This window comes from Arachis ipaensis, chromosome B08, assembly GCF_000816755.2.
Source record: "Arachis ipaensis cultivar K30076 chromosome B08, Araip1.1, whole genome shotgun sequence".
Classification (NCBI taxonomy): domain Eukaryota; kingdom Viridiplantae; phylum Streptophyta; class Magnoliopsida; order Fabales; family Fabaceae; genus Arachis; species Arachis ipaensis.
The window spans coordinates 89,379,341-89,397,769 of record NC_029792.2 but is presented as its reverse complement, the minus strand read 5'-3'; the positions used below and the strand labels follow the sequence as shown (position 1 = coordinate 89,397,769).

The 18,429-nt window shown below is 40.9% G+C and overlaps 2 protein-coding genes across 2 annotated transcripts in view; one reads left to right on the top strand and one right to left on the bottom strand.

Annotated features, from left to right (window-relative positions):
* On the bottom strand, positions 9,395-12,695 carry LOC107614187 (release factor glutamine methyltransferase; the record flags this gene model as incomplete). Its single annotated transcript, XM_016316420.2, is given in 3 exon segments — positions 9,395-9,773; positions 11,058-11,303; positions 11,951-12,695. Coding segments are annotated over 3 exon segments (1,119 nt in total). The 3' UTR covers positions 9,395-9,641.
* LOC107612419 overlaps positions 14,389-18,429 on the top strand; it is a 12,315-nt gene continuing 8,274 nt past the window's right edge. Inside the window, exons 1-2 of the mRNA XM_016314135.2 lie at positions 14,389-15,098; positions 15,204-16,226. Of these exons, the coding sequence (XP_016169621.2) occupies positions 14,409-15,098; positions 15,204-16,226 (1,713 nt within the window). The 5' untranslated portion in view covers positions 14,389-14,408. The remainder of the gene's footprint in view (positions 15,099-15,203; positions 16,227-18,429) is intronic.

Sequence of the window (18,429 nt, the reverse complement as noted above, 5' to 3'; positions counted from 1 at the left end):
CCTATGATATATTTGCTTAGTATCTTTGTTGAAGGCTTAATTTTCTTTCTTTTTCTCTTTTTTGAGGTTGGCCACCAATTGAAGGAAAGGAAAGCTTTTAAATGGGACAACAAACAAGTTCACCCGCACAACCCTTTGAAAAAACTCATCAATTGTAGCAACCCGTCCACTTTGCTCTTCTTTGCATGCACCGAGGACGGTGTAAATTTTTAAGTGTGGGGAGGTCGTTTGACCGATCTCCATGGGTAACAATCTCTTTCTTTCAACACCAATTCTTGATTTCCTTTGTTGGATTAGTTGTTGCATTGCATGATAGGTTGCATGCTAGTTAGAATTTGTATATATTCTATCACTTCTTTTTATGTTAGGACCACTTGGTTAGGGTGATGATTTCTTTTCCAAAAAATTATTTTTAGGGCACCCTACCAATTTGAAAAAAAAAAAATTTGTGATGAACTTGCTTGAAGAATTTATTTTGGAACATGGTTTTTGAGCTAAGAATACAAGCATGTGAGCTTTGAGCCCAATTGCGTGGTTACATCTTATAACCACTTATTTCCATTCTTGTGTGCATTATTCTCTTTCTATGATTGTAATCTTTGATTTGTTTGATTCTTTATATCTATTATTCCATGTATACATGCATTTATATGATTGAGGCCATCATTTCATTTAGCTCACTTACCCAAATAGCCTACCTTTCATCAACCATTGTTAGCCACTTTTGAACCTATTTAATCCCTTTTGTTCTTAATGTTAACACATCACTACCCCTAAGTGAAAAACAATAAATGTCCCTTAATTTGGATCTTTGATTAGCTTAGGCTAGTGAGGGTGTGTATCATTTGGGTATGGGAAACTTGGGACATTGGTTGAGGTAAAAGTGTAATTTTTATTTTTGTTAAAAATATTGGGAATTGGGTACATGTTCATATATATTTTAGAAAAAAATGATAAAGAAAAAGAAAAAGAACATATATATATATATGTGTGTGTGTGTGTGTGTTCAATAAAAAAATCAATGCATATGTGTGGTGAATTAAAAAGAATACATAAGTATGTGAAAAAGTGGGAATCATGGGTAGCTAGGTATTGTATTAGAATTGTATAGGTTGTTATATGTGTTTGGTGAGAGCTTAGGTTAATCAAAGATTCAAATTCCAAGCTCACTTGACCATATGCATCCCTACCTTTACCCTAGCCCCATTACAACCTATGAATAAGACCTCATGATGAATGTATGCATGCATTGAATGATTGTTGATTATTAGATGAAAAAAAATCTTGGAAAGTATGAGTAGAAGAGAATTGAGTGATCAACCCTATACACTAGAGCGACTAGAGCGGATACACGTCCGGTGAGGGTTCGATACTCAATTCCTTGTTCCCGGCTTTCATGAACTCTCTTCTTGCAAGTCTATTTGAACTTCATTTTGATATTTGAATTGGTAGGATTCATGAATCGTCATATGATCTTAGCCCTACTTGCTTATATGTGTTCTTGGGAATTGATTTACTTTTAACCAAGTAGGTAGAATCATTTTGCATTTAGTTGCATTCATATAGATAGGTGCATATAGTTTATTTGCATTGAATAAATGTTCATACCCCTTTTCTTGTCCTTCTTTATTCTTAGCATGAGGATATGCTTGGTTTAAGTTGGGGAGAATTGATAAACCCCAATTTTGTGGTTTATCTTGTGCTTAATTTGGGGGATTTGATCACCTTTTCCCATATTTATTCAATGAAATAGCATGATTTTACAATTCTCCCTTGATTTGTGCTTAAATGTGAAAACATGCTTTTTAGGCCTTAAAATAGCTAAATTTAATTCACTTTACTTCCATTCGATGCCTTGATATGTTTGTTAAGTGATTTCAGGTTCATAAGGTAAGTATTGGATGGAAGAAGTAAGGAGAGAAGCATGCAAAGTGGGAGAACTCATGAAGAAATGAAGGAACCGTAAAGTTGTCAAGCCTGACCTCTACACACTCAATCGACCATAACTTGAGTTACAGAAGTCCAAATGAGGCGGTTTCAGTTACGTTAGAAAGCTAACATCCGGGGCTTCAAAATGATATAAAATTTGCCATAGTTGCTTCGTGTTTAAGGGCGCGAACACACACTGTATGCGTGCGTACCGATGCTGCATGTGGCCCACTAAAGTGAAATCGTGGCCAGCGATTTCTATCTCATTTTGGGCCCAATCCAACTCATTTCTAATGCTATTTCATGAAGAATTCAAGCTTGGACAAAGGAGGAGCAATTGTTTGTAGTTTTGGCATCATGTAGGTTAGTTTCTAGAGAGAGAAGCTCCCTCTTCTCTCTAGAATTAGGGTTCTTAGGCTTAATTCTATCTTAGATCTAGGTTTTGATTATTGTTCTCATCTTGTTTCTTCTATAATTTCATTCTTCTACACTTTGATTCTCTTAGTTTTCTTGTTAATTTCCCTTTTATGCTCTCTTTTATGTTCATGGATTCATGTTGGATTTGGATCTCTTTAATGCAATTTAATGTTTGATGTTATTTTAATTGTTGACTTGAGTTGTGATTTACTTTTCTTGCAAGTGGTAGTTGGTAGATTTATTATTCTTGCATTTTTACTATGCTTACCTTTTATGCCTTCCAAGTGTTTGACAAAATGCTTGGTTAGGCTTTAGAGTAGATTTTGAGCATTCTTGGCTTAGGAAGAGTAATTGGGCAATCTTGAGTCATTAATACCCAATTTAGATTGGTGATCTAGAGTTGTTAGTTAATATCATTTTCAATGACTCTAATCTCTTGCTAATTCAATTAGTGAGTTGATTAGGATTTTTGATTTGAGATTAACTAGTCTTGTTTGACTCTCTCTAATGGAAGATAACTTACACCTTCTTCCAACATTGGGGATGACGAAATAAGATAAATTCTTATTAAGTATTGTTATGATTAATGACTATGATAGAAAGCCTATGATTTCAAACTTTGCCATGAATGTCTCTCTTTATTAATTGCTTTCTTTAATTGCTCTCTTTACTTTTATTGTCGTTTATTTTATTGCCCCTTCTATCAACCAAACCCCCATTTGTTCCTTCATAGCCAATAATTGAGCACTTCATTGCAATTTCTTGTGAGACGACCCGGAGTCTAAATACTTCGGTTAATTCTTATTGGGGTTTGTACATGTGACAACTCAAATTTTTTATGTGAGAATTGTTTGTTGGTTTGGAGCTATGCTTGCAATGAAGTAATTCTTTTTTATAAGAAGAAAATCTAGACCGATACGACAAATTCTCTTCATCAACATGCTATTGTTTAAGTGTGGGAGAATTGATGAATCCACATTTGATGATATATTTTGGCTATAATTGGATGGATTTCATCACATAAACTCACACTTATTCACCAAAATAGCATACTTTTGTGTTTGGTCCCTAAATTAAACCTAAATGTGAAAACATGCTTTTTATGCTAAAATTGAGCAATTTAATCCCACTTTTACTTCATTCGATACCGTGATATGCTTCTTGAGTGATTTCAAGTCCTAGAGGCAAGAATAGTTTGGTAAAAGTGGAAGAAAACACACAAAAAGGGAGAAAACATGAAGAAAACAAAGGAGAAGAGCTCAGCCTAGTGTGCGTATGCACAGACCTGCGTGCGTATGCACAGCCACCAGATTGGAGCCACGCATGCGCGTGGGCCGCGCCGTGCGCGTCGCGCGTCAATCAAGCATCGCCTAGTGTGCGTGCGCACAACTACCTGTGTGTACGCACGGGTAGAGATTTTCGGCAGAGTGTGCGGACGCACACGTGCACTCACGTTTTGGGGTTCTTTTTGGCTCATTTCTGAAGGCTTGAGGCTGAATTCAAGAACTATATGAAGGGGGGGCAACATCTCATATGAAGGCATTAGGACTTAGACATAATTTTTCATAGTTTTACATGGTAGGAGTAGGAGTAGTGTAGAATTTTATACTTCAGGTTTGATTTTAGATTCTAGCAATTGTATTGTAAGTATTTCTTTAATTTCTCTTTTAATTGCATTACTTGTTCTACACTTTCTCATATTTCATGTCTCTTGTCAACATTTACATAGTTTTGCAATTTTGAGTTCTTGTTCATGAATTTGATGTTTGATGCTTATTTTATGTTTGTTGGGTTGCCTTGGTTGCTTGTTATCATTTATGGTTCATAGCTTTCATTAATTTACCAAATTTGCCACGTTTTAGGTTTATGCCCTTTATGTGTTTGATGAAATACCAATTTTGATTATGGGGTAATTTCCACCCCTTAGCTTGGGGAAAATGAGTTTATGAATTACTAGAGCCAGGATGTCCAACATTTACTGATAATTCTTGGGTTGTTAATTGTTCTTGTTCCCACTAACACTAATTTGTTGCTAAGGTAATTAGCAAACAAGCTAGGATTTGTGGGTTAAGAATTCTTATTCTCATTTAACTTACTCTCCGATGTGTGGGTTGACTTAGTGAGATTAATCCATCATAATTGTCATAGTTGTGGTTATGGCAAGGAAGGGATTCCATAACTCATCCCAATCAAGGTTTCATTTATGTTTTAAACCACTTTTCCATTACTTTATAGTTTTACTTGTCCATATTACATACATAGTTCTTTTGTTCTTTTATTACTTCATTAATTGCAATTTTGTCTTGTTCTTTTATCTCTTTATTTTTATTGCTTTCAATCACTGAAAACCCCTTTGATTCTCACAACCAAAATCGTGCGCACTCATCGGCATTAGTTCATAGGGAGAACGACCCGGGAGTCTAAATACTCTCGGTTAATATATTGTGTTTTGATTGTGATATCCTTTGGATTGACATTTGATTTGGGAATTAATTATTGATTTAGACTATACTTTCAACGATAGAATCTTATATTTTGAAATTCTAGATCAACGATAAATTCTCTTATCAAAATGAAACGGAAATCTCTGTCAGAAATTATAGTGGTAGGCACACTGTGAAGTCTCACAATCTTCTTTATAAACGTGCTAGCTCCTCAAGGGTATAGTTCATCCGAATGGGTAAAAAGTGAGCCGACTTTGTCAGTCGGTCCACAATCACCCAGACAGCATCAAAATCGACTCTCCCATTTTCATTGCGGAATCTCCAACGGTTGCAAAGTTTCGGAAGGTCTCTGGTGTTCAATCTTCACTTTCTAACAAGTTAAGCACTTTGAAACATGTTTCGCCACATAATTTTTCATACCAGGCCACCAGAACATAGCTTTTAAATCTTGATACATCTTGATGCTTCCCGGATGAATAGAAAACTCGCTTTTATGTGCTTCCCTTAAGATATCTTGTCGTAAGATCCCAACATCCAGCACACAAATCCTACCCTTGAACCTCCATAACCTGTCATCGTCCCATGATACTCTCCATCGCTTCCCTTGTTCAATTGCCGGCCATACCTTCTGTAATTCCTTTTCGTCTTGTTGACCTTCCTCAACCCTAGACTTAAAGTCACTAAAAATCTGCAATTGACTCAAGCACAGAGTTTTGGACGCTTCTTGAATGCCTATCTTCAGGATCTCAAATGACTTAAGTAACTTTTCTTCTCGAAGCATCATCCAAGCAGCATACAACGATTTCCAACTTAAGCCATCCGCCACAACATTTGCTTTTTCTGGATGGTAATTCAGCTTAAAGTCGTAGTCTTTTAGTAACTCCATCCACCTCCTCTGCTGCATATTAAGCTCTTCCTGATCAAAGAGGTATTTCAAGCTCTTACGATCAGAGAAAACTCATAACTTAACCCCATATAAGTAATACCTCCACACCTTCAATGCAAACACAACCGCAGCAAGTTCCAGGTCATGCGTCAAGTAATTAACTTCGTGAGGTCTCAACTGCCGTGAGATATACACCACCACATTCTGGTGCTGCATCGGCACACACCTGAGTCCCTTTAGTGAGGCATCACAATACACCTCAAATGGTTTGTTTGGTTCAGGCAACACCAATACAGGTGCAGTGGTCAATTTTTGCTTCAGCGCTTGAAAACTCTCCTCACACTTATAAATCCAGACGAATGGCGCATCTTTGCGGGTCAACTTTGTCAGTGGCAATGCTATCTGAGAAAAGCCTTTGATGAATCTCCAATAATAGCCAGCTAAGCCCAGAAAACTCCTTATCTCAGTTACTGAGGTCGGTCATCCCCACTCCATCACGGCTTCCACCTTAGAAGGATCTACCGCTATCCCCTATTTACTCACTAGATGGCCAAGAAACTTTACCTAACTCTTCCAGGACTCGCATTTAGATAACTTGGCATACAATTTTCTCTCCTTCAGGATTTGTAACACAGTTCGCAAGTGTTCGGCATGCGCTTCCTCAGTGTTAGAATAAATTTGTATGTCATCAATGAAGACGACAACGAGCTTATCCAAAAACGGGCAGAAAATTATGTTCATATAGTCCATAAATACTGCAGGAGCATTCGTCAACCCAAAAGACATTACAGTATACTCGTAATGACCATAATGAGTTCTGAAAGCGGTTTTAGGGATGTCTTCATCATTTACCCTTATCCGGTGATAATCGGATCACAAATCAATCTTACAGAAAACTCCAGCTCCTTGTAACTGGTCCATGAGATCGTCAATCCTCGGCAGTGGGTACTTATTCTTTGCTATGACCTTATTCAGTTGCCTGTAATCTACACAGAGACACATACTCCCGTCTTTCTTCTTCACCAATAACACCGTAAGGCCCACATCGGTTGGAGAGGGGAACGAAGCATGCCTTATAAGGGTGTGAATACCTCTCCCTAACATGACACGTTTTGACGAGTGAGTGTGGGGGGCTTCGACTAGCATCCCTATCGTTAAAGGCAAAATCGTGAGGCCTTGTGTGCCAAAGCGGACAATATCATGCTAGCGGGTGGTCTGGGCTGTTACAGATGGTATCAGAGCCAGGACCCGAATCGATGTGCCAGTGAGGGCGCTGGGCTCCCTTAGGGGGGTGGATTGTAAGGCCCACATCGGTTGGAGAGGGTAACGAAGCATGCCTTATAAGGGTGTGGATACCTCTTCCTAACATGACGCATTTTGACGAGTGAGTGTGGGGTGCTTCGGCTAGCATCCCTATCGTCAAAGGCAAAACCGTGAGGCCTTGTGTGCCAAAGCGGACAATATCGTGCTAGCGGGTGGTCTGGGCTGTTACAGTAACAACCTTGTCCCAAGTATTCAAACTCTCCTTGGGTTGTGAATCTAGCCATAGCTTTGCTCCATCCCTCAGAGCAAACGGGAAGAGCATGAGTTTGTACACCTCTGGGTTCACTCCATTTGTCTTCACAGTATCACAAATCTGCAGAAAGTTAGAAATAAATTGATTTGGGTCTTCATGGGGAAGACCATGATACTGGCAGTTTTGTTGCACCAAGGTGACCAGTTGTGGCTTCAACTCAAAGTTGTTCGCAGTTATAGGAGGCACCACAATGTTTTTTCCATAAAGATCCGCAGTAGAGGCAGAGTAAGAGCCAAGAACTCTCCTTTGTTGATCATCCCCATTCGAATTTACCACATTAGCATTAACAGCATTATTATTATCCATAGTGGATTCTGCAGCATTGTAAAGTCTTACTTGTTGTAAACGTCGCCTACAAGTCCTTTCAGGTTCTAGATCAAAGTCTAACAGAGGTTCCTTGTCTCTGTTCCTGCGCATAAACAAACAGAAAACAAGAAAAGATGGGATTCTCTACGTTAGGGTGCAGAGAACTCCCAGTGAGGTAACCTATGTAAAATAATAAAATATAATTACTAAATAAATAAATAAAAAAATTAGAAAATTAACAGGAAAATAAATAGAAAAAATAAAATTAACTAGGTGACACCAAACTTAATTTCAGAAATTAAGGAAAAATATTAATACTATTATTAGAGAAAATTTTGAAAATAATAAGGCAAAATTTAAAAAAAAATAAAAACTAAAACGCCTAATCTAAGCAATCAAACAACTAATAGTTGTTAATCACTATCAATCCCCGGCAATGGCGCCAAAAACTTAGTGCGGTATTTAGAGTCCACAAACTAACCGGCAAGTGCACCGGGTCGTACCAAGTAATACCTCAGGTGAGTGAGGGTCGATCCCACGAGGATTGAAGGACTAAGCAACAATGATTGATTGATTGGCTTAGTTAGATAAACAGAAAAGAGTGTTTGAATATTCAAAGAGCATTAAACAATCGTACAGAAAGTAAAATAGTAAGGTAAATGGGTTGGGAGTAAAGTATGGAGAAGGTAGTTAAGGTTTCAGAGTTATCTATTTTTCTGGATTAACTTTTCTTACTAACTATTTTAATCATGTAGGATTTAATTTATGGCAAACTATATATGACTAGATCCTAATTCCTTAGACTTTCCTAGTCTCCTCTAATTTTCATCAACTGCCAATTCCTTGGTCAATTAATTCCAATTAGAGGGTGATGATCAAATTCTAGTTTGTATGCCACAAAAACTCTAATTACCCAAAAATAAAAAGATTATATGTCACATATCCCATTAAATCCAGAAAATTAAAATTTAGGAGAATATATTTTCAAGCTGTTGTTCAAGTAAAGAGTTTTTCCAAGTTATACAAGAACTCAAGTAGAAAGAGGGTCATACTTTCGTTCCACCCAAATTCATAAGATAAAGAGCGAAAACAATTCTTAAATTATAAATTCATACATGAATTAAAATAGAAAAAACAATAAAATCAATCCATACAAATAGACAGAGCTCCTAACCTTAACAGTGGAGGTTTAATTGCTCATAGTAAGGAGAAAATAAGGATTGTAAATAGTGAATTGGAATAATGTTCTAAAAAATTTTTGTGTTGGAACCCCCTGTTGGAATCCCTTTTTATATCTAATCCTAATTAATTTAAATTCTATCTTCTAAAATTAAAATAATATCTTTTTCTAAAATAAGATTTAAATTTAAATCAGAATTAATTAAATAATCAAGTCTTCAATTGATGGATGGGGACCACTTGTTTCGTCCATTCTGCAGCTTCTATTTTGTGTTTTCTGGGCTGAAAACTGGGTCAAAACTCGGCCTGAAATCGCCCCCAGCATTTTCTGCATTTTTTGCATGTCGCACATGTCACGCGTACGTGTCAGTCACGCGTACGCGTCAGGTACGCGCACGCGTCAGGCATGCGCACGCGTCGCTCCTCGCTGGTCAGCTCCTTGGTTTCTTCTCTTTCTCTGCAAAAACTCCATTAAATCCATCCGAATGCTACCTAAAATAAATAAAATTGCACAAGATTCAAAGTAGCATCTATAGTGGCTAAAAGATAATTAATTCTTAATTAAACTTAACAATTTAAATGCAAATTTACTAAGAAAGATGCTCACGCATCAATATAGTCTTAGAATAATTTTGGACATATACAAAAATACACAACTCCAAAAAACGCCTATTTCTGTTCATTGTGTAAGTAATTATACATGTTGTACCATTTGGTGATTTGGGCTTCTCCTTGTTGCTCATGGGTTAACAAAAACTGAGAGAAAAGTGGAAACAATCACAAATCTAAAGCATAACCATCACAAATCTAAAGCATAACGTGTTATACTTCTTGCAACAATTGGGAGGAACCATTGAGCCAAAATAAATATAAATAACCATGTACTTTGTAACTCAAAAGTTGTCTATTTATGGAATCCAATTACAAATCGTTGAATGCCAGCAAAATCAGAACGTATTTCAAAATTGTGTAAGCTTCCACCTCTATTGTTTTCCATATATTCAACAAGAGTCCTACACTGCTGCTCACCATTTGTCTGCAGACACAAATTGTTGTAGAAACAGTCAGAAGCAACACAAAGTCACATAGGATCCCAAGACATTTACATAACGGCCCTTTGCCAAATACAACACAAAGTTTAAGAAAGAAAACACTATATCCAAAATGTTATCTAAAGATAAACAAGTTCACTTGAAAATTCTAGCATTCCTATAATCCTATCCATTCAAAGATACTAAAGAAAGCTGATTGTAATATGACACACTATACATAAACACGAGTGAGTGAGTGAGTGAGTGAGTGAGTGAGTGAGTGAGTGTGGAGTCTCATGAATGAGGGTTGAGGTCTCCCAGGGAAGGTCTTTTCCCATTCACAATATTTGAACCCAAGACCACTAGGTAACCCACCAAGGGACTTGCCACATTTGTCCATTTCTGATTATACATTGATATGATGAAAGAGAATCTTTAATTTTGCAAGAGATGTGCAAACTAAACTGGTACTCATGGATAATAATCAAACTAGGAAGAACAAAACTATAAAGAACATTGGAATTAATACTGAAATCATAAAATAAATGGGTATGGCAGTTTGAGAAGCCAAAACTCTTCCCTCCCTATAACTTGTCAGCTAGGCAAATTCAGTTACACAACCCTTCACTCATGCCTTGCATGCCTCAGTCTCACAGAATTGCCAATTACTATTAAGACCTTGACTCTAACCGGATACTAAGAAGGCACCAGATTTACTGCAATGTATAAATTAAAATGGAATAAAAATAAAATAAAAAAGGGCAGCTCAGTGTGCAAGCATCCGCGTTATGCAGGGTCTAGGAAGGACTGCACCCAAAGGGTGTAACGTGGGCACCCAAAATGGAATAATAATACTAGGAATTTTATTAGAAAAATATTAGCAGAACTTGAAGCCCTGTGATCCATGTTATCTACTGGTACAAATTACTTTTTAAGAAATTTTACTTGAGTTCTAGACCTCAAGTTTGATGATGCTATTTAGGTAAAAATAGTTTAGTAAACAATGGCGCATATTGCAGAGAATTGCATGATCAAAACCTTTAGGCATCCTGTAAAGAAGAATTCTATTGATGTATCTATGCAATGGTGAACAGTCAAACAGACGCACAAACATGTTTACTGCTAGCCTTCACAAATTCCATCCACCAACTGCTCACCAAATTCTCATCTAATTATTGGTTATAGTTATGTTTATGGATACCTTTTTATTATTTATGAGGAAACAAAAGCACAAGAAGAAACAAAAGAATTTGAATTTCTAGGGGGGAAAAAATGGGGGTCCACCATACCTCGAAGGCAAAAAATCCACCAGGCTTCAAGAACAAAGCAGCACCATCACAAAGATGGAAAAGAGCATCCATACCATCAATACCTCCATCCAATGCAACTCTCGGTTCATGCCTACCAACTTCAGCTTGTAGGCCAGAGATGTCTTTACTCGGTATATATGGTGGGTTGCTTACAAGACCCGCAAGCCTTCCTTCCATATCCTTCAATGGTTCAAACCAAGATCCTTCCTCTATTTCAATTTTTTCCTGTAGTGGATAACGAATTGGTTCATACGGTGACCGAAAACAATCAAAAGGGAAGCAATAAAGATCTGCAGAGAAAACATATTCTGAAAGAAAATGGGAAACAAATGATCAATCACAATCATTTGAAAAACAATTTTGAATTATTTTGCTTTTCTGCTATCGAATATACAATTTTTAATAATAACAGCTAGAGACAACCATTTGTATGCCATTTTTTCGGAAAGTTTGTTCATAACATGGTATCAAAGGAATTATCGCCAAGCTGCTTAATGTATAATCCTTATTTCTCCCATTCTCTAAATTAATTGAAAGTTTCAGCATAAGTTATGATGAATTTGTGCATTGCCTGCACCACGAGCCCAAAAAAGAGCTCTTGCATATGAGATGTACTGGATATAAAAGCATTCAAACCTATAAGGCATCTTCAGTAATCCTGACTTTCCATGGCCTTGCATCTTATTCAATATTGAGTTTTGAGTTTTGACCATACCAAAAAAATGCACAAAACTTAAACCTGGATGCAGAGAGCCACCAAAAGGAATTTAAGTCATTTTGAAATCTCTTACAATCTTGGCTTAAAAGCAATAAATTACATAAAAAGAAAAAAAAAACTTAAATCATGGGTTGTCAAAGCTATAATCTCTAACCTTTAAGCAATACCTCTGCACATTGTAACCAGCAACAGAAACTGCCACAGGGCTTAAATCAGTGGCAATAACCCTCCCTGCATTTTCAAGAACCCTACCAATACCAATGGCAAGGGCGCCACTTCCTGTACCCAAATCAGCCCACATCCCTCTTTTCAAGTCCTCATTGTTTGACATCACATCACACACAAAATCAACAATTAGTTCGGTCTCCGGTCTCGGAATCAAGACCCCTTCTTGGACACTCAAAACAAGGTCCCTCCAATGCTCACATCCAACTATGTACTGAAAGGGTCTCCTCTCAGTAATCCTCTGCTTCCATAGACCATAAAGTTCCTCTAAATTAGCCCTCATTTTCACCCTCACATCATCATCATCGCCGTTCTCCAAACCCGTTTGTGGAAACTGTGAATGGTCTTCAACAACATCCTCAATGAGCCACTTGAGCTCCCTGCAAAGCATGCTCGAGTCTGGGCCATTATCTGACTGAACAAAAGACGAACCAATTGAAGAAGCGACGCTTTCGGCCCAATCACGCCATTTTCTGAGGTCACATAACTTGGCTGAGTAAATTGGTGGCCTCAGAAAGAGTGGAACATGAAATTGGGGTTTCACATAAGTGGGAGAATATGATGATAGTTCTGAAGAACAAATTGGACTCCACAAGGCGGTGAAAACAGAAGGTCTAAACAAATTTGAGAATCTATGGAGGCTATACACAGTGCTTAAGGCTAGCTTCATTTGAAAAACAGGCAGATGGACAAGCACAGAAAAGCAGACGAACCACAAGCGACAACGGCAGCCGAATGAGAGTCTTCTCAACTTCAAAGTATTCTCTTTTCCGCCGGTGAGCTTTGATTGCGGTTCGGTGCTTTCACTGACAATGTGTGTTTGTTTGGATAATCTTAATTTTTGAGCGAATACCCATCATGATCGCGACAATGTTTACGAAGAACCTGGAGGACCGAGGCTCCTATTAAAACAGAAATTCTTTTCCGTCTTTTGGGTTTGGATTCGATCTTGAAAAAAAAACTAAAAAAAAATGTGAAAGGATAAATTAAAAATCGGGTAAAAAACTAGAATAAACCAAGGGAAGTTGGAAATTACCTAAATGAGCCAAAGTGAAATTCGTTTCAGCAATGAGCCAAATCCTATATTTATATAATTCGAACCAGCATGGTTCGAACTCCATTCATTAATAATTCGAACCAGGGTGGTTCGAATTACTAAGAGAGAAGTTGATTCAAGTAAATCGAACCAGGGTTGTTCGAATTACAGGGGAGGAAACTGTAGCACATAATTCGAACCAAGCTGGTTCGAATTACATGGGGAGACGCTGCATCAAGTAATTCGAACCAGGCTGGTTCGAATTACACAAATCGAATTCGAATCAGTCTGGTTCGAATTAGTGGTAGACAGTGCAGTATATATATGGTTGTAAACGTGAGTTGCTCTCATAGAGGGTGTAAGATGGCTAGTGAGGAGAGTTTTGTGGTTTTGGTTCACCACAGAGGATCCATTAAGAGGAAAACTCGCTCCGGTGTGAAGTTTACAGATAAGGATCCTCTCTGTATTGTCGTGAAACCAACGACGAGCTATGATGACCTTGTTAGATCTGTGCTGATGAAACTTGGTCTGGAAGGTGCGAAGCGAGTGAAGAAGTTTTTCTATCGCATTCCAATCACTGTCTTGCAGGATACCGTGAAGTATGATTGCTTCACGATTGGTAGTGATGAGGACCTGCAAGTCATGTTTCTATGTCGGAGGCAGTTTCCCGAGGTGAGGACACCAGAGTTGTTGGCAAAGCTGGTTGATGTGGTATCCAGCTCAGGGGGTTCGAACCGGAATGCCACCACTGAAGCATCATAGCTCGTCGTTGGTTTCACGACGATACAGAGAGGATCCTTATCTGTGAACTTCACACCGGAGCGAGTTTTCCTCTTAATGGATCCTCTGTGGTGAACCAAAACCACAAAACTCTCCTCACTAGCCATATTACACCCTCTATGAGAGCAACTCACGTTTAGAACCATATATATACTGCACTGTCTACCACTAAATCGAACCGGACTGGTTCGAATTCAGTTTGTGTAATTCGAACCAGCCTGGTTCGAATTACTTGATGCAGCGTCTCCCCATATAATTCGAACCAGCTTGGTTCGAATTATGTGCTGCAGTTTCCTCCCCTGTAATTCGAACCACCCTGGTTCGATTTACTTGAATCAATTTCTCTCTTAGTAATTCGAACCACCCTGGTTCGATTTAGTTGAATGAATTTCTCTCTTCATAATTCGAACCACTCTGGTTCGAATTACTATATCACATAATTCGAACCACACTGGTTCGAATTATATAGGGAGAAGCTGCATCAAGTAATTCGAACCAGGCTGGTTCGAATTACACAAACTGAATTCGAACCAGTCCGGTTCGATTTAGTGGTAGACAGTGCAGTATATATATGGTTCTAAACGTGAGTTGCTCTCATAGAGGGTGTAATATGGCTAGTGAGGAGAGTTTTGGGGTTTTGGTTCACCATAGAGGATCCATTAAGAGAAAAACTCGCTCCGGTGTGAAGTTCACAGATAAGGATCCTCTCTGTATCGTCGTGAAACCAACGACGAGCTATGATGACCTTGTTAGATCTGTGCTGATGAAACTCGGTCTGGAAGGTGCGAAGCGAGTGAAGAAGTTTTTCTATCGCATTCCAATCACTGTCTTGCAGGATACGGTGAAGTATGATTGCTTCACGATTGGTAGTGATGAGGACCTGCAAGTCATGTTTCTTTGTCGGAGGCAGTTTTCGGAGGTGAGGACACTAGAATTGTTGGCAAAGCTGGTTGATGTGGTATCCAGCTCAGGGGGTTCGAACCGGAATGCCACCACTGAAGCAGCGGCAGCCGGTTCGAGTTCCAGGCCTGCCGTTGCTTCTTCGTCCGTCCCTGTGTACGAGCCAGCGGTCCAACCAGTCGCCTCCCCGTCTTTTGCCGTTGATCTCAATGATGGAGTAGGCGACGTGGTAGGGTCCGTTGATATTCTGCCGAACGCTTTACAGGGAGTTCCACCAGTTGGCGTCGGAGACGGAGTGTTGGGTGATGTAGAGGAGGATGACGTCGAGCCGGATATGATTGAGGATGACAGCGGCGACGAGGTTGGAGCGATTGAGCCTGCATTGGCGGTCGGTGGTTCTAGTTCTGGCACACAGCAGTATCCACCACATTTTTCCTCTTTGGACCTGGATGCCATGAGGCAAGAGGGTGTTTCAGGGCACTCTGTTGGATTCGGAGCTAGAGATGCTGAAGGGACTGCTGGTTTGACAGAGTTCCAGGTTGGTCAGCAATTTCAGGATAAAGATGAAGCCCTGTTAAGTGTGAAGACTTACAGCATCCGGCGAGGGGTACAGTACAAGGTTGTGGAGTCTGATCATCGCCGTTATGTGGGCAAGTGTTCTGAGTTTGGGAATGGGTACACATGGTTGATTCGACTGAGTCTGCGGAAGCGCAAGGGCATTTGGGAGGTCAAACGGTACAATGGACCTCACACTTGTCTTGCGACCTCCATCTCGAGTGACCACAGGAGCTTGGATTATCATGTCATTTCGGCGTTCGTTATGCCAATGGTTAGGGCTGATGCATCCGTCAGAATCAAGGTGCTCCTAAATGCCACGGCAGCACACTTCGGGTTTAGGCCGACTTACAGGAGGGTCTGGATGGCGAAGCAAAAGGCAATTGCCCTCATATACGGTGACTGGGATGAGTCATACAACGAGCTCCCCAGGTGGGTTTTGGGAGACCAGTTGACGATGCCCGGTACTGTTGCAATCCTACGGACGAGCCCCGTTCGAGTTAGTGGACAAGTAGACGAGTCTCAAGCTTTTTTCCACAGACTTTTCTGGACGTTTCCACCGCTCATCCAGGCATTTCGCCATTGCAAGCCCCTAGTTAGCATTGACGGCACCCATCTGTATGGGAAGTACGGGGGTACTTTGCTCATCGCGATTGCACAGGACGGGAACTCCAACATTCTACCCGTTGCATTCGCACTAGTAGAAGGTGAGAATGCAGAGTCTTGGTCATTCTTTCTCTCCCACCTTAGACAGCACGTGACACCGCAGCCCGGTCTTCTGGTTATATCGGACAGGCATAACGGCATAAAGGCTGCGCTTGAGGCTCCGGACGGGGGTTGGTTACCTCTATCTGCATACCGTGCATTCTGCATTCGACACGTAGCGGCTAATTTTGCCCTTACCTTCAAGGGCAAAGACGCACGTAGGCTTCTAGTGAATGCCGCATATGCCAAGACCGAGGTTGAGTTTGATTACTGGTTTGACATTCTTCAGTCTAAAGACCCGGCGATGTGTGAGTAGGCGAACCGGATTGATTATTCCTTGTGGATTCAGCATCGTGACGAGGGACGGAGATTCGGTCACATGACGACGAATATCTCGGAGTGTGTGAACTCAATCATGAAGGGTGTCAGAAACCTCCTTGTATGCTCTTTGGTCAAGGCAACATATGGAAGGCTTGCGGAACTCTTTGTTCGCAAGGGGAGAGGGGCTGAGGCCCAGATGGGAACCGGACAGCAATTCAGTCAGTACTTGGTGAAGTGTATAGAGGCCAACTTGAAAACCGCAAGGTGCTTCACGGTGACTTTGTATGACCGGGATAACTCTGAGTTCACCGTAGCCGAGACCACTCCGACGGGCTCTTTCTCATTGGGTACCTACAGAGTATCGCTTGCCTCTCGGACCTGTGACTGCGGGTACTTTCAGGCGCTTCATTTCCCGTGCCAGCACGCACTTGCATGCTGTGCCTACTCACAGGTTACCTGGTCCTCTTATGTTCACAGCGTGTATCAGATTAGTTCAGTGTTCAGTGTGTACCAGATGGGATTCACACCGCCGATACCGGAGGGCTTCTGGCCACCTTACGACGGGCCCACCGTGATTCCGGACCCTGCCAAGAGGCGTGCAAGAGAGGGTCGTCCTAGATCCACTAGGATACGGACGAATATGGACGAGGCAGATCCGAACTGGCCAAAGAGGTGTGGCCTTTGTCGCCAACCCGGACACACCCGGCGGAGTTGCCCACAGCTTGGAGGACCGTCTCACACAGGGGGCCAGTAGTAGCGATGTTGTTAGTGTTAGTGCTTATTGATTTTTATTTTTCCTGTTACATGTTATGTTATAGGACTTATGTAATCTGTTGATCTTTTTACCTTTTAGTAATGAAAAAGTTGGACCTGAATTTGAATATAGCTAGAAATCTCATAAATGCAAAAGTTGATAACTAAAGTGTTATATGATTCAATGATAATACATATTCACTAATCCACTAGGTAAATACCAGATTTTTAAGTACAATAAGATGAAGAAACAACAAGGAAAAACAGCTCTAAAGTAACAGCAGTAATCCACATGTGTCAGATACATGAATGAACCCTAACGTCCAAAATACATGGAAAGTAAATCATCTAAACAAGTGGGAGCCTGTCCCACAACGACGGGGTACCCGTGGCCTCTGACCTCTGCGGATAAACGGCTCCTCATCCTCTATCTCATCTGCGTCCTCATGCGGGGCAGGCTGTGCGGGTGGCGTAAAATGGATAGGCGCGGCAGACGGCCCGGCGACAGACTGTGATGTAGCGGCGTAGGCGGAATGTGGGGTACCTCCCAAACCAAACTGATCACCAACAGGTGTCGTAGCAGGCTCGTTCAGATCAACATCTAAGGGTGCCTGCGTGCCGGGGGTCTGAGCACGCCTCCTGCCCGGGTCGTCCTCCTGCATGATAGCCGTAATCTCCTCTAGAAACCGTGGACTGCCGAAGTCCGCATCAAGCGTATCTGCGCCAAGGAAGTCCTGCCACAGTGATCCGGGAATAACCCATGGAGTACCGTCCTGCTGAGGCTGGTCGTCGGTGGGTACTCCAACAAAGTAATGTCCAAAAGAACCCGACCCAAGTCCAGCGTCACTAGGCTCAGCCCCGTCACCCATCCCTGAGCCATACCACTCCCCTCCGTGCACCCCATCCTGGGTACTAACACCAGCAACTGCATCCGCCCCTGCACCATCCCCGCCCTCGGGCCCATGCTGATCATCGTCATCGTCCTCGGGGTCAGGTGCAGCGGCATGAACCGCAGCACGCCCTCTACCTCTGCCAGGATGGCATCGTCGTCGACCCCCAGCGGGGCCGGCCTCGTCATCATCCTCCAGTGCACGCTTGGTGCACGAATTGTGAATCACACTTTTCACAACGCGTACCACTAACCAGCAAGTGCACTGGGTCGTCCAAGTAATACCTCACGTGAGTAAGGGTCGAATCCCACGGAGATTGTTGGTTTGAAGCAATCTATGGTTATCTTGTAAATCTTAGTCAGGAAGTCAATTATGTTTATCAGTTGAGCTTCAGGAGTTTGAAGCTCGTCACAGTCATTCAATCCTTGAATCCTACTCGGAATACCACAGACAAGGTTTAGACTTTCC